At 44.3% G+C, this 27,686-nt stretch overlaps 1 protein-coding gene across 2 annotated transcripts in view; it reads left to right on the top strand.

The window, feature by feature from the left end:
• The window catches only part of ccdc40 (coiled-coil domain 40 molecular ruler complex subunit), an 83,870-nt gene that overhangs the window by 51,270 nt on the left and 4,914 nt on the right, over positions 1-27,686 (top strand). For both annotated transcript variants that reach the window (XM_070857709.1, XM_070857708.1), the window contains 4 exons: positions 3,456-3,547; positions 9,755-9,875; positions 13,309-13,497; positions 16,800-16,958. In XM_070857709.1, coding sequence (XP_070713810.1) covers positions 3,456-3,547; positions 9,755-9,875; positions 13,309-13,497; positions 16,800-16,958 — 561 coding nt within the window. The remainder of the gene's footprint in view (positions 1-3,455; positions 3,548-9,754; positions 9,876-13,308; positions 13,498-16,799; positions 16,959-27,686) is intronic.

Here is a 27,686-nt window from a genome sequence, read left to right as displayed (position 1 = left end):
GCAGGCAGCGGAAATAGCTTGCGGCAAACCTGTCCCACCCACCTCTTCTCTCAACGACTATCTGTCCTACCTGTGACAGGGACTGTGGTTCTCGTATTGAACTGTTCATCCACCTCAGGACTCATTTTAAGAGTGGAAGCAAGTCTTCCTCGATTCCGAGAGACTGCCTATGATGATGATGATGATGATCCGCCCTCCCTCTCATTTTCCTCCCCAGTCTCTTTGTTGAGCACTGCTCTCTCTATCTCTCCACATTCTCTTTCCCACTGATCCTTTTCCACCCGATTAAATCCTAACATCCTGCGCCTGCATTCTGTTCACCAGCCACGTGTTCAAACCACAACAGACAGAGGACCTGATAGCGATAAACACACCCCGTGAGAGTACAATACAGCTCTCACAAGTTGACAACATCCTAATACCACCTTCAAGTCACATCAACAGACCTCACAATACCTGAAATTTCCACCCCTCACCTTTCTCACCAATCTGTGGGAAGTCCGGCGAGAACAAACAAAAAAAAGCCACAGGAACTGCGCGTGCGCAACTACTTCCAATCCGTTAGCAGCAGTCACATCCATAAAATAATGAAAGGGCTGTATTACATGCCTATTGATAGATTATTTCAGTTTGACAGTTTGGGGAGGACCAAGGGACATCCAATTAAGCTACGCAAGAGTAGGAATAAACTAGATGTTAGGCGGTTCTTCTTTTGCTTGAGCAGTAAGCGTCTGGAATGTGCGGTGTGTGCAGACTCTCTGGGGAGCTGGACTGGTTCTCGGCTGGGCAAAGATTGCATCAAATGAAAGGTAAGTGGATTAACAGTTAATGTAAATGTGATCTTCTGGTCTGGTTTTCATTACTAGACAGGGTCGAAGAAGACTTTCCAAATTTTTTATCCCACTATTGTTTCTGGACCTTTTTCTGTTACTTTGCCTCACCCAGGAGATTATATAGCTGTGGGGGGAGGGTAGGAAGTGTCTCATCACGATGCTCTAGGCATCATGAATTAGGGACAGGCTTGACAGGCCAGCTAGTCTTTTCTTGCCCGTCATTATCGTATGTTCGTATGATTCCCAAATGTTCCTGTGGATCATTTCCACTAGTCCTCTTGTTTTTTTCTCATGCAGCTTCTGTAATGTTTCAATTTAGAACTTTGTGAAATACAACTTTATGCTTAAAACAGGTACAGCTGGTCAATATAACACAGTTGTAAATTACCAAGTTGGCCAAAATAACCAGCCTTAATAAAAACTTCCAAAATTGTGGAAACTATGACTCTTACTTTTGACTGACAAATGCCATTGTCTAATGGAATTTGATAACTATTAATTTGGGTATCTTTTATAATGCATCAAAGAGTATGCATACATTTTCCATTTCATGAAATGATTTCTGATTCCCACAAAATATTCCATTTTAAAAAAGTTATTTTTTTTATTTGTTCATCGGATGTGGGCGTTGCTGACAAGGCGAGCATTTATTGCCCATCTTAATTGCCCTTGAGAAGGTGGTGGCGAGCCATAGAAACATAGAAAATAGGTGCTGGAGTAGGCCATTCGGCGCTTCGAGCCTGCACCACCATTCAATAAGATCATGGCTGATCATTCACCTCAGTACCCCTTTCCTGCTTTCTCTCCATACCCCTTGTTCCCTTTAGCCGTAAGGGCTATATCTAACTCCCTCTTGAATATATCCGGTGAACTGGCATCAACAACTCTCTGCGGTAGAGAATTCCACAGGTTAACAACTCTCTGCGTGAAGAAGTTTCTCCTCATCTCAGTCCTAAATGTCTTACCCCTTATCCTTAGACTGTGTCCCCTGGTTCTGGACTTCCCCAACATCGGGAACATTCTTCCTGCATCTAACCTGTCCAGTCCCGTCAGAATTTTCTATGTTTCTATGAGATCCCCTCTCATCCTTCTAAACTCCAGTGGATACAGGCCCAGTCGACCCAGTCTCTCCTCATATGTCAGCCTGCCATCCCGGGAATCAGTCTGGTGAACCTTCGCTGCACTCCCTCAATAGCAAGAACGTCCTTCCTCAGATTAGGAGACCAAAACTCAACACAATATTCCAGGTGAGGCCTCACCGAGGCCCTGTACAACTGCAGTAAGACCTCCTTGCTCCTATACTCAAATCCCCTGGCTATGAAGGCCAACATACCATTTGCCTTCTTCACCACCTGCTGCACCTGCATGCCAACTTTCAATGACTGATGTATCATGATACCCAGGTCTCGTTGCACCTCCCCTTTTCTAATCTGCCGCCATTCAGATAATATTCTGCCTTCGTGTTTTTGCCACCGAAGTGGATAACCTCACATTTATCCACATTATGCATCTTCTTGAGCCACTACAGTCTTTGTGGTGAAGGTACCCCCATAGTATTGTTAGGGACGGAGTTCCAGGATTTTGATCCAGCGGTGATGAAGGAACGGCGATATACTTCGAAGTCAGGATTCTGTGTAACTTGGAGCTAACTTATAGGTGATGGTGTTCCCATGCGCCTGCTGCCTTTGTCCTTCTAGGTAGTAGAGGTCGCAGGTTTTGTTGCTGCTGAGTTGCTGCTATTGTTGGTGAGTTGCTGCAGTGCATCTTGTCGATGGTACACACTGCAGCCACAGCGCGCCGGTGATGGAGGGAGTGAATGTTTAAGGTGGTGGATGGGGTGCCAATCAAGTGGGCTGCTTTGTCCTGGATGGTGTCAAGTTTTGTTGGAGCTGCACTCATCCTGACAAGTGGTGAGTATTCCATCACACTCCTGACTTGTGCCTTGTAGATGGTGGAAAGGCTTTGGGGAGTCAGAAGGTGAGACACTCGCTACAAAATACCCAGTCTTTGACCTGCTCTTGTTGTCACAGTATTTTTCTGACTGGTCCAGTTAAGTTTCTGGTCAACGGTGACCCCCCCAGGATGTTGATAGTGGAGGATTTGGCGATGGTAATGCTGTTGAATGTCAAGGGGCGGTGGTTAGACTCTCGCTTGTTGGAGATAGTCATTGCCTGGCATCTGTTTAAAGTTACTTTTGTAATACTAATGTGCTACCAACATCAATGGTTGGTTACATTTCAATTTCTCAGGAGAGACATAATTTTTCTTTCAAACTTTCTTTTTCAAAATTCTTGGATGGATATTTTGGTAGCTTGTAGAAAGATCTTTTTTATGTAAAATTTAAATTGGCAACATTTGTAAAGCAGTTTCAACCACTTAGACGGATTCTGACAAAGACTGCTTATCCTTTGCTTAAAAATGAAGCATATCTGGTCTTATTTTAGCAATCATTAATTAGTTATGTGATGGTTGAAACTCAATGGTTTCACTGAAAATGTGCTCTGTCTACTTAAAAGTGGCGAGTCAGCGAGCAAATCATAAGCAACAATGGTGCACAATATGGGATAAACTCTTAAATTAAAGCGTGCCATACACATTGAAATGTTACTTGTTTTCTTTCAGGATGCTGAGCGAGAATCTATTGTAAAGCAGCAAAATCTGGACCAGCTGAAGGAGGAAAAAGAACGGCACCTTAACAGTCTTGTGGAAGCAGAGTTAGTAACTATAAGAGTGTGTGGCTCAGATTTTAGATCTGCAGTGGACTCAAATGATCATTCAGTAATATTAATCTTGAATGACATGAAGGGAGTGGGGACTGCACAATATCCAGAGTTGGAGGAACACAACTCTGAGGGTTGTTGGGCTGAGCGGGTGTTACAAAGGTAAGAAAGGGCAACGCCATGGAGGAATTTGAACACAAAGGTGAGAATTTAAAAATTGAGACATTGGTGGACCAGGAGTCAATGTAGGTTAGCGAGCACAGGGGTGATGGGTGAACCGGACTCGGTGAGGGTTAGGCTACGGGCAACAGAGTTTTGGAATAGGTCAAGTTTATGGAGGGTGGATGATGGGCCTTTGGCTAGTAGAGAATTGAAATAGTTGAGTCTGGAGGTCCAGAAAGCATGGATGAAGGTTTCAGCAGCAGATGGGCTGAGGCAGGGGTGGAGGCAGTCGATGTTACAGAGGTGGAAATCGACGGTCTTTGTGATGACGAGGATATGGGGTTGGAAACTCAGCTCAAAGTTAAAATAGGACGTCGAGGTTCTGAAACGTCTAGTTCAGCCTGAGAGAGTGGCCAGGGAGGGGGATGGAATCGGTAGCAAGGGAACTGAGTTTGTGATGGGTGCCGAAGAGAATGGCTTCTTCTCCCCAATGTTTAGTTACGGCTCACCCAGGACTGGATATTGGAGAAGCAATGTAATAGCACAGAGGCAGTGGAGTGGTCAGAGAGAGGTGGTGGTGAGGTAGAGCTGGGTGTTGTCAGTGTACATGTGGAACCTAATGTCATAACTTCAGATGATATCGCCGAGGGGGAGCATGTAGATGAGAAATAGGAGGGGGTCAAGACTAGTTCCTTGTGAGACTCCAGAGATAGCGGTCCGAGAATGAGAAGAATGAGTATGAGTGGGACTGCCCTCACCTAGTTCCACTCGTGTCATTTCTGACTATGACACGAGTGGAACTAGGTGAGGGCAGTCCCACTCAGCTAGACAACAGAAGAGAGGGGTTGAAGGAGGATGGTGTGGTCAATCATGTGAAAAGCTACAAAGAGGTCATGAAGGATGAAGAGAGATAGTGCACCACAGTCACAGACCGTATCATTTGTGATTTTCATTGGGTTGTTTCAATGCTGTGGCAGGGATAAAAACCAGACTGAAAAGATTCAAACATGGAGTTACGGGAAAGTTGGGCACAGATTTGGGAAGCGAGAACACATTCAAGGACTTTGGAGAGGAAAAAGACGTTGGAGACGGGGACAAGGACAGAGGGTGAAAGGTGTTTTTTTTTAGGGGTGGGTGACAATTGCAGATTTGAAAAGGAGGGAGACAGTACCTGAGGAGAGGGATCTGTTTACAATATCAGCAAGCATGGGGAACAGGCAGGGTAGTTGGATGGTCAGCAGTTTAATTCAGTTCAGTTTAAAATACAAACCACTGAAATACTCTTTAGAGTTTAGCATTTACAGAGTATGTATGTAACAGATTGAATTCTGTAGCTCATTTTGGAATGTTTAATTTGATCAACAGGCTTTAATAACTGTCCCAAGGCTTTTACATTTCTGGCTTCTGACCTTCCAGTTTTTCCCTTCTTCCCATTGGAAAAACAATGTGCACCCTCATTTTTTCAACCTTGATAGGGTGATTTGGGTGATGTCCTCTCTCCAACCTCCAGGACAATCAAGCAGCCAAAAAGTTTCCTAATTTCAAAGTAATTTAAATGAAGATCAATTTTGATAAGACTGTTGATTTTTATCTGTCACTTTTATTAATTTGAGGACCTGGATTAACATAACAACAGTTGAAGGAACCTAACCAGCAAACCTGAGGACTGGGAGAAATTTAGAATTCAGCAGAGGAGGACAAAGGGTTTAATTAACATAGAAACATAGAAAATAGGTGCAGGAGTAGGCCATTCGGCCCTTTGAGCCTGCACCGCCATTCAATGAGTTCATGGCTGAACACGCAACTTCAGTACCCCATTCCTGCTTTCTCGCCATACCCCTTGATCCCCCTAGTAGTAAGGACTACATCAAACTCCTTTTTGAATATATTTAGTGAATTGGCCTCAACAACTTTCTGTGGTAGAGAATTCCACAGGTTCACCACTCTCTGGGTGAAGAAGTTTCTCCTCATCTCGGTCCTAAATGGCTTACCCCTTATCCTTAGACTGTGACCCCTGGTTCTGGACTTCCCCAACATTGGGAACATTCTTCCTGCATCTAACTTGTCTAAACCCGTCAGAATTTTAAACGTTTCTATGAGGTCCCCTCTCAATCTTCTGAACTCCAGTGAATACAAGCCCAGTTGATCCAATCTTTCTTGATATGTCAGTTCCGCCACCCTGGGAATCAGTCTGGTGAACCTTCGCTGCACTCCCTCAATAGCAAGAATGTCCTTCCTCAAGTTAGGAGACCAAAACTGTACACAATACTCCAGGTGTGGCCTCACCAAGGCCCTGTACAACTGTAGTAACACCTCCCTGCCCCTGTACTCAAATCCCCTTGCTATGAAGGCCAACATGCCATTTGTTTTCTTAACCGCCTGCTGTACCCGCATGCCAACCTTCAATGACTGATGTACCATGGCACCCAGGTCTCGTTGCACCTGCCCTTTTCCTAATCTGTCACCATTCAGATAATAGTCTGTCTCTCTGTTTTGTCCACCAAAGTGGATAACCTCACATTTATCCACATTATACTTCATCTGCCATGCATTTGCCCACTCACCTAACCTATCCAAGTCACTCTGCAGCCTCATAGCATCCTCCTCGCAGCTCACACTGCCACCCAACTTAGTGTCATCTGCAAATTTGGAGATACTACATTTAATCCCCTCGTTTAAATCATTAATGTACAATGTAAACAGCTGGGGCCCCAGCACAGAACCTTGCGGTACCCCACTAGTCACTGCCTGCCATTCTGAAAAATACCCATTTACTCATACTCTTTGCTTCCTGTATGAAAACCAGTTCTCAATCCATGTCAGCACACTACCCCCAATCCCATGTACTTTAACTTTACACATTAATCTCTTGTGTGGGACCTTGTCGAAAGCCTTCTGAAAGTCCAAATACGCCACATCAACTGGTTCTAACCCTTGTCCACTCTACTGGAAACATCCTCAAAAAATTCCAGAAGATTTGTCAAGCATGATTTCCCTTTCACAAATCCATTAGGAGGGGGAAAATAGAGTATGAGAGGAAGCTTGGCAGGAACATAAAAATTGACTACAAAAGCTTCTATAGATATATGAAGAGAAAAAGATTAGTGAAGACAAACGTAGGTCCCTTGCAGTCAGATTCAGGTGAATTTATAATGGGGAACAAAGAAATGGCAGACCAGTTGAACAAATACTTTGGTTCTGTCTTCACGAAGGAAGACACAAATAACCTTCCAGAAATACTAGGGGACCGAGAGTCTAGTGAGAAGGAGGAACTGAAGGAAATCCATATTATGTGGGAAATTGTGTTAGAAAAATTGATGGGATTGAAGGCCGATAAATCTCCAGGGCCTGATAGTCTGCATCCCAGAGTACTTAAGAAAGTGGCCCTAGAAATAGTGGATGCATTGGTGATCATTTTCCAACAGTCTATCGACTCTGGATCAGTTCCTATGGACTGGAGGGTAGCTAATGTAACCCCACTTTAAAAAAAAAAGAGGGAGAGAGAAAACAGGTAATTATAGACCGGTTAGCCTGACATCAGTAGTGGGGAAAATGTTGGGAATCAATTATTAAAGATGAAATAGCAGCGCATTTGGAAAGCAGTGACAGGATCGGTCTAAGTCAGCATGGATTTATGAAAGGGAAATCATGCTTGACAAATCTTCTGGATTTTTTTGAGGATGTAACTATTAGAGTGGACAAGGGAGAATCAGTGGATGTGGTATATTTGGACTTTCAAAAGGCTTTTGTCAAGGTCCCACACAAGAGATTGGTGTGCAAAATTAAAGCACATGGTATTGGGGGTAATGTATTGACATGGATAGAGAACTGGTTGGCAGACAGGAAGCAGAGAGTCAGGATAAACGGGTCCTTTTCAGAATGGCGGGCAGTGACTAGTGGGGTGCCGCAGCGCTCAGTGCTGGGACACCAGCTATTTACAATATACATTAATGATTTGGATGAAGGAATTGAGTGTAATATCTCCAAGTTTGCAGGTGACACTAAGCTGGGTGGCGGTGTGAGCTGTGAGGAGGACGCTAAGAGGCTGCAGGGTGACTTGGACAGGTTAGGTGAATGGGCAAATGCATGGCAGATGCAATATAATGTAGATAAATGTGAGGTTATCCACTTCGGTGGCATAAACATGAAGGTAGAATATTATCTGAATGGCGGCAGATTAGGAAAAGAGGAGGTGCAATGAGACCTGGGTGTCATGGTACATCATTCATTTAAAGTTGGCATGCAGGTACAGCAGGCGATGAAGAAGGCAAATGGTATGTTGGCCTTCATAGCTAGGGGATTTGAGTATAGGAGCAGGGAGGTCTTACAGTAGTTGTACAGGGCCTTGGTGAGGCCTCACCTGGAATATTGTGTTCAGTTTTGGTCTCCTAATCTGAGGAAGGACATTCTTGCTATTGAGGGAGTGCAGCGAAGGTTCACCAGACTGATTCCCGGGATGGCAGGACTGACATATGAGGAGAGACTGGATTGACTAGGCCTGTATTCACTGGAGTTTAGAAGGGTGAGAGGGGATCTCATCGAAACATGTAAAATTCTGACGGGATTGGACAGGTTAGATGCAGGAAGAATGTTCTCGATGTTGGGGAAGTCCAGAGCCAGAGGACACAGTCTAAGGATAATGGGTAAGCCATTTAGGACTGAGATGAGGAGAAACTTCTTCACTCAGAGAGTTGTTAACCTGTGGAATTCCCTACCGCAGAGAGTTGTTGATGCCAGTTGATTGGATATATTCAAGAGGGAGTTAGATATGGCGCTTACGGCTAAAGGGATCAAGGGGTTTGGAGAGAAAGCAGGAAAGGGGTACTGAGGGAATGATCAGCCATGATCTTATTGAATGGTGGTGTAGGCTCGAAGGACCGAATGGCCTACTCCTGCACCTAGTTTCTATGTTTCTATTGATAGTTTCAATTACATAGAATTGGTGTTCTTGTGGCTCCCTTATTTTCCTAGAATTAATAAAACTTCCAGGCCATTATGCTCCATAATCTCATCAGAAAAAGAACAAGTGTTCAAGTTAAACATAACTATTCGTGGAAACACCATTTTGCCGCTATATGCAGTGGCCGTGCAAGCAGGAAATTAACAAGCTTTATGATACCGTACCGTAGTTGTTAGTGACTACAACTAGGCCAGCCATTTATATACCAGTATGGAAAGACTCTTGACTATTTGATAAGTTTCAGTTCTTTTCTGTTTTGATGGATTTAATGCTATTGGGAACGAAACTGACGCCTGGGACCAGTTTCCAACTTCGCAAAATGAACCAACATCGGGGTTCCCTTTTTATATCAGCTAAATATAAGTGGATATTTATCTGATGCCATGTACACGACTGTGGTTGTTATTTCACCGGATACATTTGATAGTGCTTTTTTGGACCATCTATCCCTGTGGGCAGGGTGAACTAGAATGGTTCCGGCAGATTCTATAATCAATGTTGAATCGAACAAGTGTTTAATCCAGCCATTCTTTATTGGTGTTTGGGATCGCTTTTAATTGGCTACTTCATGGCTTACAAAAGAATGCTGGAGATAAAGTGGTCTGCAATGAACAAGTGATTAATCAATTCTGACTGAACGCGTCTTAAGTAGACAGCGGTCTGGTGAATTTCACTGGTCTTACATCTTGGTCAGCAGCAATCACAGGCCATTGGGGGTGGGGGTGACTGAAGGCGGTGGGGTTGTCTGAAAGGTAATCACACTTCAACAGGGTCGAACAGCTGCTTAACTGCCCAAAATAGTTGGCACGTTTGTAATTGATGCTTATGGCAATCGCCATTTGTCCGTGATAAGCGGTTATGTGATAAGTGCCGACGGTGCAAGTGGTGGGGACTGTACTTTCACTTTTAAACAGGGATCCTAATGGGGAAACTTTCTCTTTACGAAACTTGTATAGAAATCTTTCTGTTTTCCATATTTTTGGATCCCTGTAGTTCCACAATTGATGTGAAGCCATTTAGTATTTCTCAGTGCAGTTTCATCTTCAGAGTGTACTTTCATCATGTATTTGTATTTATAGGCGTCAGATTATGCTGTGGGAGAAGAAGATACAGCTAGCAAAAGAGGCACGATCAGCTGTTGACTCAGATGTTGGACAGAATGAGATACAAGCCATGAAAGCTGAGATACACAGGATGCAAGTGAGTTCATCTGCAAAGATGATACAGAACAATGAACTAACAATAGACTACTGGCACGATTTATCAGTTTTACCTGCTCTGATAACAGTTGTAATTCAGTACCACTGGTATAGTCTCAATACTGGGACTGCTGGATGTTTTTGTAAAACTGAAGGAAAGTGTAAAATAGTTGTACCTAAATTCTCTATTCCTCTAGATTTGAATCCTTAATTGATGTGAACAATTTGCTTCTGAATTTTATGAATCTACGTCATAATTGTGAAAACTTTGCAAAACGTTGTTTAAAATCTCATTTTCAGATGAAAAACCAATCCAATGTCCTTAATCTTTCTTAATAACTTAGATCTGGTATCATCTTTGTTATGCTCTGCTGCACTCTCACGAGAAAAAAAATCCTTCCTATGGTGTGGATCAGTATATCTAACAGTCATATTTGAAAATGGCACACTTAAGTGTTACGTAAGCAAAAGTTTGTGTCACAGAAGAGCAATTAGCCTCTAACTGACCCCAGATTGTGCCTGTTTAATTTTGTGTTTGAAAAGGACAGGCCACATTGAACATAAATCCAGCATCAGCAGCAGAATAATTATATAATATAGTCATGCTGTCTTTATAAACGATGTATCCGCGACTTAACACAAGAAATGCCACAGAAGAACACAAGCACGTTATAAATAACAGGCGCCCCAAGGCTAATCCCTTAACAGTTCTCAATATCCTTTTTTAAGTGTTCCATTTTAGTTTTCATCCTTTATTGACTATATATAGAAATACACAATTATAATTTCATTTAAAAGGCATGACAGTAATTGTAACGTTCTCTCTGTTGATGATTATTCTTTAAAGTAATATTGCAGTGGCTTTATTTTTTATTCTATTTAAGTTTACTAAGTTCATGGCAATTGGTGCATAACTTAAAGACAATGCTGGCCCATCCTTTGATCATGGAAATTGACCAGACTCGTTTAACTTAACCCTCATTAGTCATCCAAAAATAGACATTCTATCTGTTTTGGTTGAATTCAAACTATGTTACTGGAGATGAAGGGTTAGCAACATAGAAACATAGAAAATAAGTGCAGGAGTAGCCCATTCGGCCCTTCGAGCCTGCACTTATTCAATATGATCATGGCTGATCATGCAACTTTCGTACCCCATTCCTGCTTTCTCTCCATACACCTTGATCCCTTTAGTCATAAGGACCACATCTAACTCCCTTTTGAATATATCTAACGAACTGGCCTCAACAACTTTCTGCGGTAGATAATTCCACAGGTTCACAATTCTCTGAGTGAAGAAGTTTTTCCACATCTCGGTCCTAAATGGCTTACCCCTTATCCTTAGACTGTGACCCCTGGTTCTGGACTTCCCCAACATCGGGAACATTCTTCCTGCATCTAACCTGTCCAATTCTGTCAGAATTTTAAATGTTTCTATGAGATCCCCTCTCATTCTTCTAAATTACAGTGAATATAAGCCTAGTTGATCCAGTCTTTCTTCATATCATATGTCAGTCCTGCCATCCCGGGAATCAGTCTGGTAAACCTTCGCTGCACTCCCTCAATAGCAAGAATGTCCTTCCTCAGATTAGGAGACCAAAACTGTACACAATATTCAAGGTGTGGCCTCACCAAGGCCCTGTACAACTACAGTAAGACCTCCCTGCTCTGATACTCAAATCCTCTCGCTATGAAGGCCAACATGCCATTTGCCTTCTTCACCGCCTGCTGTACCTGCATGCCAACTTTCAATGACTGATGTGCCATGACACCCAGGTCTCGTTGCACCTCCCCTTTTCCTAATCTGTCACCATTCAGATAATATTCTGCCTTCCTGTTTTTGCCACCAAAATGGATAACCTCACATTTATCTACATTATACTGCATCTGCCATGCATTGTCCATCACCTAACCTGTCCAAGTCACCCTGCAGCCTCTTAGCATCCTCCTCACAGTTCACACTGCCACCCAGCTTAGTATCATCTGCAAACTTGGAGATATTAATTCAATTCCTTTGTCTAAATCGTTAATGTATATTGTAAATAGCTGGGGTCCCAGCACTGAACCTTGCGGTACCCCACTAGTCACTGCCTGCCATTCTGAAAAGGACCCGTTTATTCCCACTCTTTGCTTCCTGTCTGCCAAACAGTTCTCTATCCACGTCAATACGTTACCCCCAATAACATGTGCTTTAATTTTGCACACTAATCTCTTGTGTGGGACCTTGTCAAAACCTTTTGAAAGTTCAAATACACCACATCCACTGGTTCTCCCTTGTCCACTCTACTAGTTACATCCTCAAAAAAATCCAGAAGATTTGTCAAGCATGATTTCCCTTTCATAAATCCATGCTGACTTGGACCGATCCTGTCACTGCTTTCCAAATGCGCTGCTATTACATCTTTAATAATTGATTCCAACATTTTCTCCACTACCGATGTCAGGCTAACCGATCTATAATTCCCTGTTTTCTCTCTCACTGCTTTTTTTAAAAATGGGGTTACATTAGCTACCCTTCAATTCATTGGAACTGAACCAGAGTCTGTAGAATGTTGGAAAATGACCACTAATGCATTCACTATTTCTGGGGCTACTTCCTTAAGTACTCTGGGATGCAGTCTATTAGGCCCTGGGGATTTATCAGCCTTCAATTCCATCAATTTTCCTAAGACAATTTCCTGACTAATAAGGATTTCCTTCAGTTCCTCCTTTTCGCTAGACTATCGGTCCCCTAGTATTTCCGGAAGGTTATTTGTGCCTTCCTTAGTGAAGACAGAACCAAAGTATTTGTTCAATTGGTCTGCCAATTCTTTGTTCACCATTATAAATTCACCTGATTCTGACTGCAAGGGACCTACATTTGGCTTCACTAATCTTTTTCTCTTCACATATCTATAGAAGCTTTTGCAGTCAGTTTTTATGTTCCCTGCAAGCTTACTCTCACACTCTATTTTCCCCCTCCTAATTAAACCCTGTGTTCTCCTCTGCTGAATTCTAACTTTCCCCCAGTCCTCAGGTTTGCTGCTTTTTCTGGCCAATTCATATGCCTCTTCCTTTGATTTAACGCTATCCCTAATTTCCCTTGTTAGCCACGGTTGAGCCACCTTCCCCGTTTTATTTTTACGCCAGACAGGGATGTATAATTGTTGAAGTTCATCCATGTGATCTTTAAATGTCTGCCATTGCCTATCCACCGTCAACCCTTTAAGTATCATTCGCCAGTCTATCTTAACCAATTCACGTCTCATACCATCAAAGCTACCTTTCTTTAAGTTCAGGAACCTAGTCCCTGAATTAACTGTGTCACTCTCCACCTTAATGAAGAATTCTACCATGTTATGGTCACTCTTTCCCAAGGGGCCTCACACAACAAGATTGCTAATTAACACTTTGTTGTAAAATCACTGTGTAATATCTGTCTTCTTGATCCAAAGATACGCTACAATCAGCTTATGAAGCAGCAGGAGCAAATGATTCGTGAAATGGAGGCTGTTGTCTCACGCAGAGATACAATTTTGACAAGTGGGGAAGCACAGGCCAAATACGACAAGAAGCAAACAACTAAACATGATTTTCGAAACAAGATACAGGAACTGTGCAAGAAAATTGCAGATATACAAAAGGTGAAATGAAGGAGATTGAGTATTTCTCGGACCCTACAACATCTGTACATCCCTGTCTGAAGTAAAAATAAAAAGGGGAAGGTCGCTCAACCGTGGCTAACTAGGGAAATTAGGGACAGTGTTAAATCCAAGGAAGAGCCATATAAATTGGTGAGAAAAAGCAGCAAACCTGAGAACTGGGAAAAATGTAGAATTCAGCAGAGGAGGACAAAGGGTCTAATTAGGAGGGGGAAAATAGAGTGTGAGAGTAAGCTTGCAGGGAACATAAAAACTGACTGCAAAATTTTCTATAGATATGTGAAGAGAAAAAGATTAGTGAAGACCAACGTGGGTCATTTGCAGTCAGAATCAGGTGAATTTATAATGGGGAACAAAGAAATGGCAGACCAATTGAACAAATACTTTGGATCTGTCTTCACTAAGGAAGACAAAAATAACCTTCCGGAAATACTAGGGGTTCGAGGGTTTTGCGAAAAGGAGGAACTGAAGGAAATCCTTATTAGTCAGGAAATTGTGTTCGGGAAATTGATGGGATTGAAGGCCGATAAGTCCCCAGGGCCTGATAGTCTGCATCCCAGAGTACTTAAGGAAGTGGCCCTAGAAATAGTGAATGCATTGGTGATAATTTTCCAACATTCTATTGACTCTGGATCAGTTCCTATGGACTAGAGGGTAGCTAATGTAACACCACTTTTTAAAAAAGGAGGGAGAGAGAAAATGGGAAATTATAGACCGGTTAGCCTGACATCGGTGGTGGGGAAAATGTTGGAATCAATTATTAAAGATGAAATAGCAGCGCATTTGGAAAGCAGTGACAGGATTGGTCCAAGTCAGCATGGATTTATGGAAAGGAAATCATGCTTGACAAATCTTCTAGAATTTTTTGAGGATGTAACTAGTAGAGTGGACAAGGGAGAACCAGTGGATGTGGTGTATTTGGACTTTCAAAAGGCTTTTGACAAAGTCCCACACAAGAGATTAGTGTGCAAAATTAAAGCACATGGTATTGGGGGTAATGTACTGACGTGGATAGAGAACTGATTGGCAGACAGGAAGCAGAGAGTCGGAATAAACGGGTCTTTTTCAGAATGGCAGGCAGTGACTAGCCGGGTGCCGCAAGGTTCAGTGCTGGGACCCCAGCTATTTACAATATACATCAATGATTTAGATGAAGGAGTTGAATGTAATATCTCCAAGTTTGCAGATGACACTAAGCTGGGTGGCGGTGTAAGCTGTGCGGAGGATGCTAAGAGATTGCAGGGTGACTTGGACAGGTTAGGTGAATGGGCAAATGCATGGCAGATGCAGTACAATGTGGATAAATGTGAGGTTATCCATTTTGGTGACAAAAACAGGAAGACAGAATATTATCTGAATGGTGACAGATTAGGAAAAGGGGAGGTGCAACGAGACCTGGGTGTCATGGTACATCAGTCATTGAAAGTTGGCATGCAGGTACAGCAGGCGGTGAAGAAGACAAATGGTATGTTGGCCTTCATAGCTAGGGGATTTGAGTATAGGGGCAGGGAGGTCTTACTGCAGTTGTACAGGGCCTTGGTGAGGCCTCACCTGGAATATTGTGTTCAATTTTGGTCTCCTAATCTGAGGAAGGACATTCTTGCTATTGAGGGAGTGCAGCGAAGGTTCACCAGATTGATTCCTGTGATGGCAGAACTGACATATGAGGAGAGACTGGATCAACTGGGCTTGTATCCACTGGAGTTTAGAAGAATTAGAGGGGATCTCATAGAAACATATAAAATTCTGACGGGATTGCACAGGTTAGAGGCAGGAAGAATGTTCCCGTTGCTGGGGAGTTCCAGAACCAGGGGTCACAGTCTAAGAATAAGGGGTAAGCCATTTAGGACCGAGATGAGGAGAAACTTCTTCATTCAGAGAGTGGTTAACCTGTGGAATTATCTACCGCAGAAAGTTGTTGAGGCCAGTTCGTTAGATATATTCAAAAGGGAATTAGATATGGCCGTTATGGCCAAAGGGATCAAGGGGTATGGAGAGAAAGCAGGAAAGGGGTACTGAGGTTGAATGATCCGCCATGATCTTATTGAATGGCGGTGCATGCTCGAAGGGCCGAATGGCCTGCTCCTGCACCTAATTTGTATGTTTCTATGTTGCTATGCAAGTAAATAAATATGTATTTTCCATTTTCTCCCAGCTCAAGTAAAGCTAGTCTTCCACTGTGGAGGATGGTTGCTGGAGAAGTGTTATCAGACAGGGCTGCAGGGAGTATTTCTGGTCTTCCATAAACCAACCCAAAGCAGTGTTTTGTCTCATCAATGGAATAATCGTTGATTGTTAAATTATAAATGCATCATGGCAGCTTCCTGGGTAATGGCTATTCACATGCATATGCATATGATAAAATTTAGCAGGCTCGTATAAAGAATCTTCAATACAATGTGAGTTGCATCGATTGAACTCTGCACCTTGGGAACGTGCTATCCAATGAAAGCTCTCTGCTGGTTCTCGTTGCTTGGCAGGGCCCATAGAGAAAGATATAAATTGTGAGGCCTGGCTGAATAAATCACTGACGTTCTTGATGCACTGGTACATTGTGGATTTATTTATGTGACTGAGATCACCTGAGGCTGCTGGGAATGATGTGGTGGCATAAGAATTCCGTGTTGTGATAACTCTTAACAGCTATTGACAATGCCATGTTCTTTATTGAGCTGAGTTTTAAGCAGTGGTCTCCTGAATGTGGTATCTGGCTTAGGTATCCCGCTGAGTCGCTCCTATCACCACTTTTATAGTTGGGAGATTTCCTGATGTTGGGTTGAGCACGCAAATTGGGGGAAATTCTTGGGCTAGCTTGACCATACCTCCATTCACATGCAGTGGGAGATCTTAGGGTTGTCAATAATGGTGAATAGTATTTTCTGTGAGTAAAATTTTGGTGGCTATTTGTTGGGGCAGAATTTCAGTGGTAAGCCACACAGCCTATTTTTTTCTTTTCAATTGTGCAAAATTGCCCAAAAAGGAAAATCCAGCACATATCTTTTTCCCATAATTGACATCATTTCTATTGTTGTTGAATAGCAGAAAAAAACCTTTCTCATCTTGTTGCTGTATCAATTACCACAATTCATCATGCGTATAGTTATAAAGACATTTAGTAGTTTTCAGAAGTAAAAGACCAATGCTGTAACCCCCTGTGCCACTCAGTTCCTCCTATCTTGCTATTTTTGATATATTAAACAATCTACAAAATGGTTTCACTTTTCTCTAATTAACTAATTATTGATGATGTTGGTGTCATTCTGGCCACACCATTTCTTTCTCAGAATATAGAAGAATATGACAAAACCATTGAAAAGCTGAGGGAATCGCAGAGAATCGTGTATGAGCAACTGGGAGAAAAGCAGTGTCAGGTTCAAAATCAGCAGTCTGCGCTTGATGAACTTGATGCAAACGTAGAATCTCTGCAGGAAAAGAAACAAGTGGTAAGAATGGTTTTCAGACACAAAGAGGATATTCAAGTTTGAAGAATATGGACAGGCAGATATTCAAATAATTAATTTGGAAAATATTTTAATCTGTTTTATATGATAATTAGGTGCAATTAATTGAGCTAATCATATAGCATTAATTTGATGTTGGCATTAGTTTGATGTTATCATTACATGACAGAGAATAATTGTTACCCATTTTGAAAATGTATCTACATTTCTCAAGCTCTATTGCCTTAATATGAGACATCCATCGCCTGCAGTGGAACCTCAGGGCTGGACTTTCCATTTTTGGGCGATATTTCCAGTGTTAGTGGTTGTTTTATTTTTCAGGATCGCCAGAATATCGCCCATTTTAAAAACCACTAGTTTCGCCTTTTTAATTTGGGTGATAGCCTTAGCGATGTGAAATGTGCGATAGCGATGTATTCAGTCGTGCAAGGCTGGCATCCATAGCAACGGCCGTTCTGCGCATGTGCGTTTGTTCTCAGTCAATTAACTTTTCCTGCGATTCAGGAGGTCAGGGGTCATCTGCGCGTGCTCAGAAGACAAAGGGAGGGAGCGAGAGAAGGAAGGTTGTGTCGAGGCAATGGAGATGGAACATGAGGAGTCGGGAGAGAGTGATGTGGAGGTTGCAGGGAGAAGGAGGGTGAAAGCCTTTTCTGATGAAGCCAATGAAGTTCTCGTTCACGAGGTGGAGACTCGGTGGGGCCAATTAACCTGGGGTGGGCGTGGGAACCCCCCCCCGCCGCCAGAGTTTACCAGCGAAACAAGATAAAAGTTCACGGGGTTGGGGGTAATATATTAGCATGGATAGAAGATTGGCTAACTAACAGAAAACAGAATCGGGATAAATGGTTCATTCTCTGGTTGGCAACCAGTAACTAGTGGGGTGCCGCAGAGATCAGGGATCTATATTAACGACTTGGAAGAAGGGACTGAGTGTCATGTAGCCAAGTTTGCTGATGATACAAAGCTGGGAGGAAAAGCAATGTGGGCGGAGGACACGAAAAATCTGCAAAAGGACATAGACAGGCTAAAAGAGTGGGCAAAAATTTGGCAGATGGAGTATAATGTATGAAAGTGTGAGGTCATGCACTTTGACAGAAAAAAAATCAAAGAGCAAGTTATTATTTAAATGGAGAAAGATTGCAAAGTGCTGCAGTACAGCAGGACCTGGGGGTACTTGTGCATGAAACGCAAAAGGATAGTATACAGGTACAGCAAGTGATCAGGAAGGCCAATGGTATCTTCGCCTTGATTGCAAAGGGGATGCAGTATAAAAGCAGGGAAGTCTTGCTACAGCTATATAAGATATTGGTGAGGCCACACCTGGAATACTGCGTGCAGTTTTGGTTTCCATATTTATGGAAGGATATACTTGCTTTGGAGGCAGTTCAGAGAAGGTTCACTAGGTTGATTCCGGGGATGAGGGGGTTGACTTATGAGGAAAGGTTGGGCCTCTACTCATTGGAATTCAGAAGAATGAGAGATGATCTGATCAAAACGTATAAGATTATGAGGGGGCTTGACAAGGTGGATGCAGAGAGGATATTTCCACTGATGGGGGAGACTAGAACTAGAGGGCATGATCTTAGAATAAGGGGCCACCCATTTAAAACAGAGATGAGGAGAAATTTCTTCTCTCAGAGGGTTGTAAATCAGTGGAATTCACTGCCTCAGAGAGCTGTGGAATCTGGGACTTTGAATACATTTAAGACAGAAATAGACAGTTTCTTAAACGATATGGGGATAAGGGGTTATGGGGAGCGGGTGGGGAAGTGGAGCTGAGTCCATGATCAGATCAGCCATGATATTGAATGGCAGAGCAGGCTCGAGGGGCCGTATAGCCTATTCCTGTTCCTATTTCTTATGTTCTTAATATGGGCGGACATTGCTGAAATGGCAACTTTGGCAGCCCACGATGTGAGAGAGCCAAGCCAGTGCCAGAAGCACTGGAACAGTCTGGTGGCATCTACAAGAGTAAGTATTAAATTATTAAATTTATAATTGTAATGATGTACTGACTCATTAATTAAAATGTCAATCTGCCAGATTGTAATTAAGCTGGGTAATCTTGGGTAGCATCCCTGTTAAGATTTGGACTGGGGTCGGAACCTGCGCCCCCAGGACTCTATCCCTGGGAAGGCAGGTGTCCCAGAACTCAAGCCCTGGGAGGGCAGGTGTCCCAGGAACCATTCCGTGCAATTGTGCATTCATAATCTGGCTGATATGCCTTAAACTGAATCGACAGTACTAATTATTATTTAAACGCTTGGATCAAAAATTGGGGCCAAAGGAATGACTGGAAACAGACAGATCGCAAACATTTGACATTTCTACCACTTTAGTTTAGAAGGAAAATTATTAAATTATATCGCTGATTGTGTGCTGTGAGCAACTCTTTAACTTGGGCACCGTCTCCTTTTTGGTTAGGTTGGTGGATGGGGTCACGACTGAGCGCTGAGGGGGCCGCTCAGCTTTGCCCAGACTGTGTGAGTCTCTCCGGCTGCTGTCAGTCACACAGTGACCCAGCCTAGACTTGGGGAGAGCTGCCCTGACCCTCTGTCTGCCCTGGGGCACTCGGGACATTAGCTCTGGCCACACGAAGGTCTCCGAGCACAACCCAGGAGCGTGGTGCCCCCACCCCTCATTGACCTGTCATTGCCGAGCTCACCAGTCTTCCTGATTACCTCCTTGAGGACCTCCATCGATTGCAATAACCCGGCTCTCTCCCCTCAGGCGGCGAAGGGCACAGCCCCATGAATGGGTGCTTTCCTGGGGATTGTATGCGAGGGGGTTGGTGTCACGAATTGGTTCCTAACCACAATCTTATTAAATTTCTTCTCTGAATATAGATGTTATAATCATGCATCAATTGCATACAAAGCATATTAGCATATAACGTTAACGATGAATAGCATGTGCGATGACTAATTGTGGATTACAATATCTATGTGTTTCCGTAATAGTACCTAGGCAATTAGCTTATACCATGCTCTTGTCACGTTTGCAGAAGAAGATATCAAAGAATCGGGTGGAGCGCAGGTGGGCTGGAGGAGGGCCTGCAGATCTTTTTCAGTTAACCAACCTGGAGGAGCGTGCCTCAGCCCTTGTAGGGGCACATAATCGTTCTGCCACCCGTGGTGGTGCAGATCCCATTGTTGCACCATGTGAGTAATGTGTAAACCAATGATAATTGAAAGTAATTTAATGCCATTTAATTATAATATATGAATGATGTAATGTTATGCATGCAGCTTCTGTACTCTCATGTTAATTATATGTTACGTCTCTCGTTCATATTTATTGCAGTAGTGTTGCTCCCTGTACATATGCCTGCGCAGCACAATCATTCTCAAGTCTCCCCTTCTATTTTACTAACCTAAATTACCTTTTCCAGCTGCACAGGCGCAACGGGAGGCCCCTGGAGCATCACTCCAATTGCTGCAGGTCGTGCTGACCTCGGGGGAAGAAGATACAACTGAGGAGGATGATGAGCCAGTTGAGGAATCTGCAGTACCTGCGGCCACATCCCCCTCAACGGATGAAGTAGCGGGGCCAAGTGGCTTGCAGCAGGACACTCCGAGTGGTCCAGTGCCCACGCCGACTCCGCAGAGGTTGGGTCGGTGAGGTAGGCACGAGCAGCGACAGGCAGATGTGAACCAGGACATGGTGTCTCTGTCGAGGGCGCGAGCCGACATTGGTCGAGAGCTCCTCCAAGCGATTGGTGGGTTGACCGGCAACATTGCCACACTATCAGCCGGAATCTCGGAGGACATGGGGCAGCTGGTTGCGGTGAACGGCCGACTCTGTTGACGCCATACGGCAGGCAATGGTTTCGGGATACAGCGCTGCACCCCAAGGTGCCGTACCGACAACGTCGAGAGGTGCGAGTCAGGAGGAAGCAGTTGCTTCTGACTCGGAAGACGTTTCTTCGGAAGTGCTTCTCCTGGGCCCCCTGAATTGAATCTGCCAACGTCACCCCCGCCCCGCCTCCCCCACAGCAGCAGCGCTCGAGGTGCCTTGCTGCAAGATGAGTTGGCCCCTTTACTAGAAAGGGGAGCGTAAGTGGGAAAGGGGGGATTGTGATGAGGCAGGGTAGAGGTGGAGGAGGGAAGCATGGCCGCAGGTAGGGAGTGCGGGCGGGGGGTGCAGGGGGACCTAATCTATTTTAATTAAAATAGTTGACTGTTCTTATTGTTAAAAATGTGTTGAATGTTGGGGTGGTGGGAGGGTGTTTTTGTACTGTTACCGTTACTGAAAATGTATTGTTGGGTTAAAAATGTTGTTGACTGTTGGGGCTGTGGGGGGGGAGATGGGTTTATAGTTTGTCTAAATTTCTTTTAACATCATTTGTTAAATTATAAAACATTTTATTGAACTTTACAATTGTTGTGAAGTGCCTTCTAATAACGTAAGGTTAAACATCAATACAAGGGTTGCAAACAATGACCAGGCCAGGCAAGGATGAAATGTAACACAACTGTAACTGTCACTAATGTAACTTCACGCAAAGCGTTCATTTATGAGCTGCTGACGCAACAGTTTGCAGCTGCGTAACTACCACGGGACTTTTCCAGTGGTGCGGGGGGCAGGGGGTTGGCAGCAAGGGTTTATCACCAGGCTGATTGTCCTCCCTGAGGTTTCTTCCGCCTCCGCCTCCCCTCTTGAGGTGGACCGGCAGTCCCATCTGGCAATTGTTGTTCTTTCCTGATAGCCAGGTAATGCAGCACACCACAATGAACTCAGCGACCTGCTCAGGGTGGTATTGTAGGTTGCCTCCTGAGTGGTCCAGGCATCTGAAATGCTGTTTCAGTACTCCAATTGTTTTTTTGACGATATTGCGTGTGGCTATATGGCTTTTGTTGTAGCGCTTATGTCTGAGTCTTTTGCAGGGGGGGGTTCATAAGCCAGCTGGCAAGGCCATGGGCTAGAACCTCCATTTTTGTGCTTATCGCCCAGTTTACATTTTTGAAAATAGACGTTACCGTGAGCAATATCAAATGGGTGGTAACGTTACATTTTTTTGACCTCCTGCCGTAAAGTGTGGCCGTCCTTAGCAACGGCATGGCAACGCTCGATTCCCGCGATTCTGGAGATCAAGGGTCACCATGACATGCGCAGAAGAGGAAACAGAGAGAGAGGGAGCTCAGAGGCAAAGAAAGCATGTGTGGCTGTTGTGTGTGCTTGTTTGACTGTTGTGGGAGGAACGACGGAGATTCACCAGCAGCAAAAAGCCTGCTAAGCACCAAGAACATAGTTGGCATCGAGTTTTTGTCCAACAAATAAGAAATAACATGGAAGGGATGGAGGAGGCCCTGGAACTGGTAGCCAGGAACACTGGTGCCAGAGGGCTTCCAGTGGTCCTGGAGCGCCGCACTGCACCCCAAGGTGATGCATCCCCATTGACAACCACACAGGAGAGCCAATAGCAACATCTTGCTTATGGCTCGGAGCACGTTCCTACCTCAGGACCGTCCTCTGCTGTATCTGTACAAGCAGCGCTTCGGCCGTCATCCCCCACCACCCCCCTTCCTCCCGGCCAGTGAAGCATCGCTGAGGACCTCCTCGGCCAGGCGGCTTGGAGTCAGGAGAGTAAGGGGAAGGGATAGAGGTGGGGAGGAGAAGTGGTGGGGGGCGGGGGGTTGGGGAAGAGTTGGTTTGTACAGAAATACTGATGATTTCAGACTAATGTTCGGTTTAAATGTTTTTTATTTAACAAAACCTTGCAGCACATTGGCTTAGATAGCTGCACCATTACATGTTGGTGATTCCTTTACATCAAAGCGTGTCATCACACTTAACTTCAATCAACTTAAACTTTAACTGTCACCAAGGTGATGCCCACCATTGATGTATGACCTGCACACCCTGCAGCAAGTCAGCCTTGTAAATAACACCAACGTTCTTTCAGGCAAAGCGATCATTGATGAGCTCCTGACGTAAGGCTCTTGCCACCATGGGCCCTTTCATGCGGTCTACAGGGAGGTGGGGGCATGGCTTCAGCGTCAGCCTGATTGTCTGACCCGATGTCAGCGTCCGCCTCCTCGTCCTCCTCTTCTTCTCTCTGGTGAGGTGGACTGTCAGATTCATCAGGCAATTCTTGACCCCCTCCTGATAGCCAAGTTGTGTAGCATGGAGCACAGCACCACGAATTGAGCTACTTACTCAAGGTGGTATTGGAGCTTGCCTCCTAAGTGGTCCAGGCATCTAAAGCGCTGCTTCAGCACTCCAACGGTTTTCTCCACGATATTGTGAGTTGCTATGAGGCTCTCATTGTATCGCCTCTCAGCCTCGGTGTGGGTGTCACGCTGGGGGGTCATCAGCCAGGTGGTGAGGCCATATCTTTTGTCCCCAAGCATCCAGCATTGACCTTGTGGCTCATTGTTAAACAAGTCAGATACAGTGCTCTCATGCAGGATGTGAGCATCATGGATGCTGCCCGGAAATTGAGCATTCACTGCCAGTATAATTTGTTGGTGGTTGACAACCAGTTGGACATTCAGGGACTGGAATCCCTTGCAGTTCCTGAAAACCTCAGCATCCTGAAAAGGTGCCCGCATCGCGATGTGCGTACACTCTATTGCTCCCTGCACCTTGGGGAAGTTTGCAATTCTGGAGTATCCTAGAGCCCTCTCACTCTGTGCCTCCCTGGTCATAGGGAAGCTGATCAAGTCCCTCCTGCGTGCATACAGGGCTTCAGTGACCTGTCGAATGCAGCGATGTGTGGTAGGCTGAGAAAGTCTGCAAATGTCGCCAGCTGTGGCCTGAAAAGAACCTGAGGTGTAGAACGACAGGGACGTGGTGACTTTGACCTCAACGGACAGTGCAGTTCTGATGGTGCTGGCAGGCTGCAGATCTCACCTTATGAGCTGGCATACCTCAGTGATAACCTCTTTGTGGAAGCGCAGTCTCCAAAAGCAGGTGGTGTTGGGCAAGTCGAGCTAAAAATGCTTCTTCTTGTACTTGCTGTGGGTGTAACGTCTGGTCCTCCTCATCTGTCTGTCACTTCGTACATTGGGCATATAATGCACTGGAGCGTTCCTTCGGCGATGTCGAGTCTGCTGTATGTATTTGGTCACCAAGAGAGGATGAGAAAGGACATTGCAGTAGCTCTCTGTTTTCCACCAATTGCTCACAAACAAGGAATGTCCCGACGAATACACCTCTTCAACTCCAATCGGTCACGGTATGGTCAAGACGTTTTTAGAGATGTTCACATCAACTCCACCGACCTGCAGAGTACATCCGAACTCCGCCGAGGTTGAAGCACAACAGCCTTTTAAAGGGCGCGACGTGATCTACAACATGGCGTCCATAACGCTGTGATTCATCCGATTAGTTCCACTTTTTGTGGGCAGTTTTTTGAGCGAGCGCTATTTTGGGCGATATGTGTGAGAGGTGGTGAAATTGATGATGGGCGATCTCCATGGTTGCTAGTTTGGGTAACTATGCTCTTTATGACAAAAAACAGTCGCTGACCGCTAATATTGAATCTCGGTGTTAAATCCGTGTAGAAAGTAACGCTGGGCGATATTATGGGCGTTGAATTCGCCCATTCTGCTGATTACGCCCCCAGAAAATGGGCGGGCGGTAATATTTTTTCTCAGCATTAAGCACATGGGGAAAGTAACACTCGGCGATAAGTTTCCGAAAAATGCCCACCAGTTTCCATTTTTTGTCAAAATGGGCGATATATGGGCGTTATACGTAATTTCAGCGGTAAAATAAGCGTTAAGCATGCAAAAAAAGTGGAGGTTCTAGCCCCATCTCCTTTATCGCCCAGCATCCAACCGTGACCTTGTGGCTGACTCTTAAACAGGTCAGAGACAGTGCTCTCATGCAAGATGTGCGCATATAGTCGCGGGGCTATAGTGGGGGGAGGAACTTATTAACACAATCACAATCACTAAGGAGGTGGTACTCAGTAAGATAATGGGACTAAAGGCAGATAAATCCTCTGGATCTGATGGCTTGCATCCTAGGGTAAGAGAAGTAGCGGCAGGGATTGTGGATGCATTGGTTGTAATTTACCAAAATTCTCTGGATTCTGGGAAGGTTCCAGCAGATTGGAAACCTGCAAATGTAACGCCCCTATTTAAAAAAGGAGGCAGACAAAAAGCAAGAAGCTATAGACCAATTAGCCTAACATCTGTGGTTGGGAAAATGTTGGAGTCCATTATTAAAGAAGCAATAGGAAAACATTTGGAAAAGCAAAATTCGGTCAGGCAGTCAACATGGATTTATGAAGGGGAAGTTATGTTTGACAAATTTGCTGGAATTCTTTGAGGATGTAACGAACAGGGTGGATAAAGAGGAACCAATGGATGTAGTGTATTTGGACTTCCAGAAGGCATTTGACAAGGTGCCACATAAAAGGTTACTGCACAAGATAAAAGTTCACGCGGTTGGGGGTAATATATTAGCATGGATAGAGGATTGGCTAACGAACAGAGAACAGAGAGAGAGTCGGGATAAATGGGTCATTCTCTGGTTGGCAACCAGTAACTAGTGGGGTGCCGCAGGGATCAATGCTGGGACCCCAACTATTTACAATCTATATTAATGACTTGGAAGAAGGGACTGAGTGTAACATAGCCAAGTTTGCTGACGATACAAAGATGGGAGGAAAAACAATGTATGAGGAGGACACAAAAAATCTGCAAAAGGACATAGACAGGCTAAGTGAGTGGGCAAAACTTTGGCAGATGGAGTATAATGTCGGAAAGTCTGAGGTCATGCACTTTGGTAGAAAAAAATCAAAGAGCAAGTTATTATTTAAATGGAGAAAGATTGCAGAGTGCCGCAATAGAGCGGGACCTGGAGTACTTGTGCATGAAACACAAAAGGATAGTATGCAGGTACAGCAAGTGATCAGGAAGGCCAATGGTATCTTGGCCTTTATTGCAAAGGGGATGGAGTATAAACACAGGGAAGTCTTGCTACAGCTATACATGGTATTGGTGAGGCCACACCTGGAATACTGTGTGCAGTTTTGGTTTCCAGATTCACGAAAGGAATACTTGCTGTGGAGGCAGTTCAGAGAAGGTTCACTAGGTTGATTCCGGGGATGAGGGAGTTGACTTAAGAAGAAAGGTTGAGTAGGTTGGGCCTCGACTCATTGAAATTTAGAAGAATGAGAGGTGATCTTATCGAAACGTATAAGATTATGAGGGGGTTTGACAAGGTGGATGCAGAGAGGATGTTTCCACTGATGGGGGAGACTAGAACTAGAGGGCATAATCTTAGAATAAGGGGCCACCCATTTAAAACAGAGATGAAGAGAAATATCTTCTCCCAGAGGGTTGTAAATCTGTGGAATTCGCTGCCTCAGAGAGCTGTGGATGCTGGGACATTGAATAAATTTAAGACAGAAATAGACAGTTTCTTAAACGATAAGGGGATAAGGGGTTATGGGGTGTGGGCGGGGAAGTGGAGCTGAGTCCATGATCAGATCAGCCATGATCTTATTGAATGGTGAAGCAGGCTTGAGGGGCCGTATGGCCTACTCCTGTTCCTATTTCTTAGGTTCTTATCATGGATGCTCCCTGGAAAATTTACATTTACTGCCATGATTATCGACAACGAGCTGCACATTCAGGGAGTGAAATCCCTTTCGGTTATGGTAAACCTCTGCATCCTGTAAAGGTACTCGCAGGGCGATGTGCATATAGTCTATTGCTCACTGGGGAAGTTTGCTATTCTCGTGAACCCCAAGCCCCTCTCACTTTGTGCCTCTCTGGTCATAGGGAAGTTTATACAATCCATCCTGCATGCGTCCAAATTCAGTCACCTGTTGAATGCAGCAACGTGTGGCGTGCTGAGAGATGCAGCAAATGTCATCTGCTGAGGCCTGAAAGGAGCCTGATGCATAGAAGGAAAGTGCCGCAGTAGCCTTAACCTCAATGGGCTGATGGTGCTGGTAGGCTGCAGCTCTCCTTTAATTAGCTTGCTTATCTCACTGATGACCTCCTTTCGGAAGCGCAGCCTTCTAACGGACGTGTTATCGGACAAGTCCAGGTATGAATGCTTCTCCCTGTAAATGTATTGGGTGTAATGTCTCCTCGTCCTCAGCAGTCTGCCACCTCTTTGGGCACATAATGCTCTTCAATGAACCTTCTCCCCATGTTTATTCTGTAGCATGTGAGTAGTTATCAATACTGGTTGGGAAATTACAGGCTCCATCACGAAAATCACTATAAATGCCCTAATCTGTCTTCAAAATTCTTAAATTGTCCTCAACAAACACAATATAAACTCGAAATTGACTACAATGTGATTAGATGATTGGCAAGATTCTAAAACGTCCTTAAAATCACTCATGAATTATTTCACTGCTCCCATCAACTTGAAGCAGCCTTTTATTAAACTTCCTGCGATTTATAAAACGGCGTCCATACTGCTGGATTAAGGTCAGGTGAGTGCAACTTTTCTTGCACGTCTTTTTGGGCGAGTGATCATTTGGCTGCAATGTGGGCGAAATGCCGAAAGTAGCGCTTGGCGATAGTCTGGCCGATATTTGGGTGTTAGTTTCCATTATAAACAGTATTTTGGGCCTTGCACGAATGATGACGTCAGATTTTATTTTAAAAAATAGGCCGGGCGATTCTGCTCACTCCTGTATGCCGAAAGTTCCGCCGGCGATAATCAGGTGGTAGTTTCCATTTTTCATCAAAAATGGGCAATAAACTGAATCTCGGCAGTTGTATGGGTGCTAAA

Source organism: Pristiophorus japonicus, chromosome 16 (assembly GCF_044704955.1).
Source record: "Pristiophorus japonicus isolate sPriJap1 chromosome 16, sPriJap1.hap1, whole genome shotgun sequence".
NCBI classification, from domain to species: Eukaryota; Metazoa; Chordata; class Chondrichthyes; family Pristiophoridae; genus Pristiophorus; species Pristiophorus japonicus.
The sequence above is the reverse complement of the archived record's forward strand: the minus strand, read 5'-3'. Positions and strand labels throughout refer to the sequence as shown.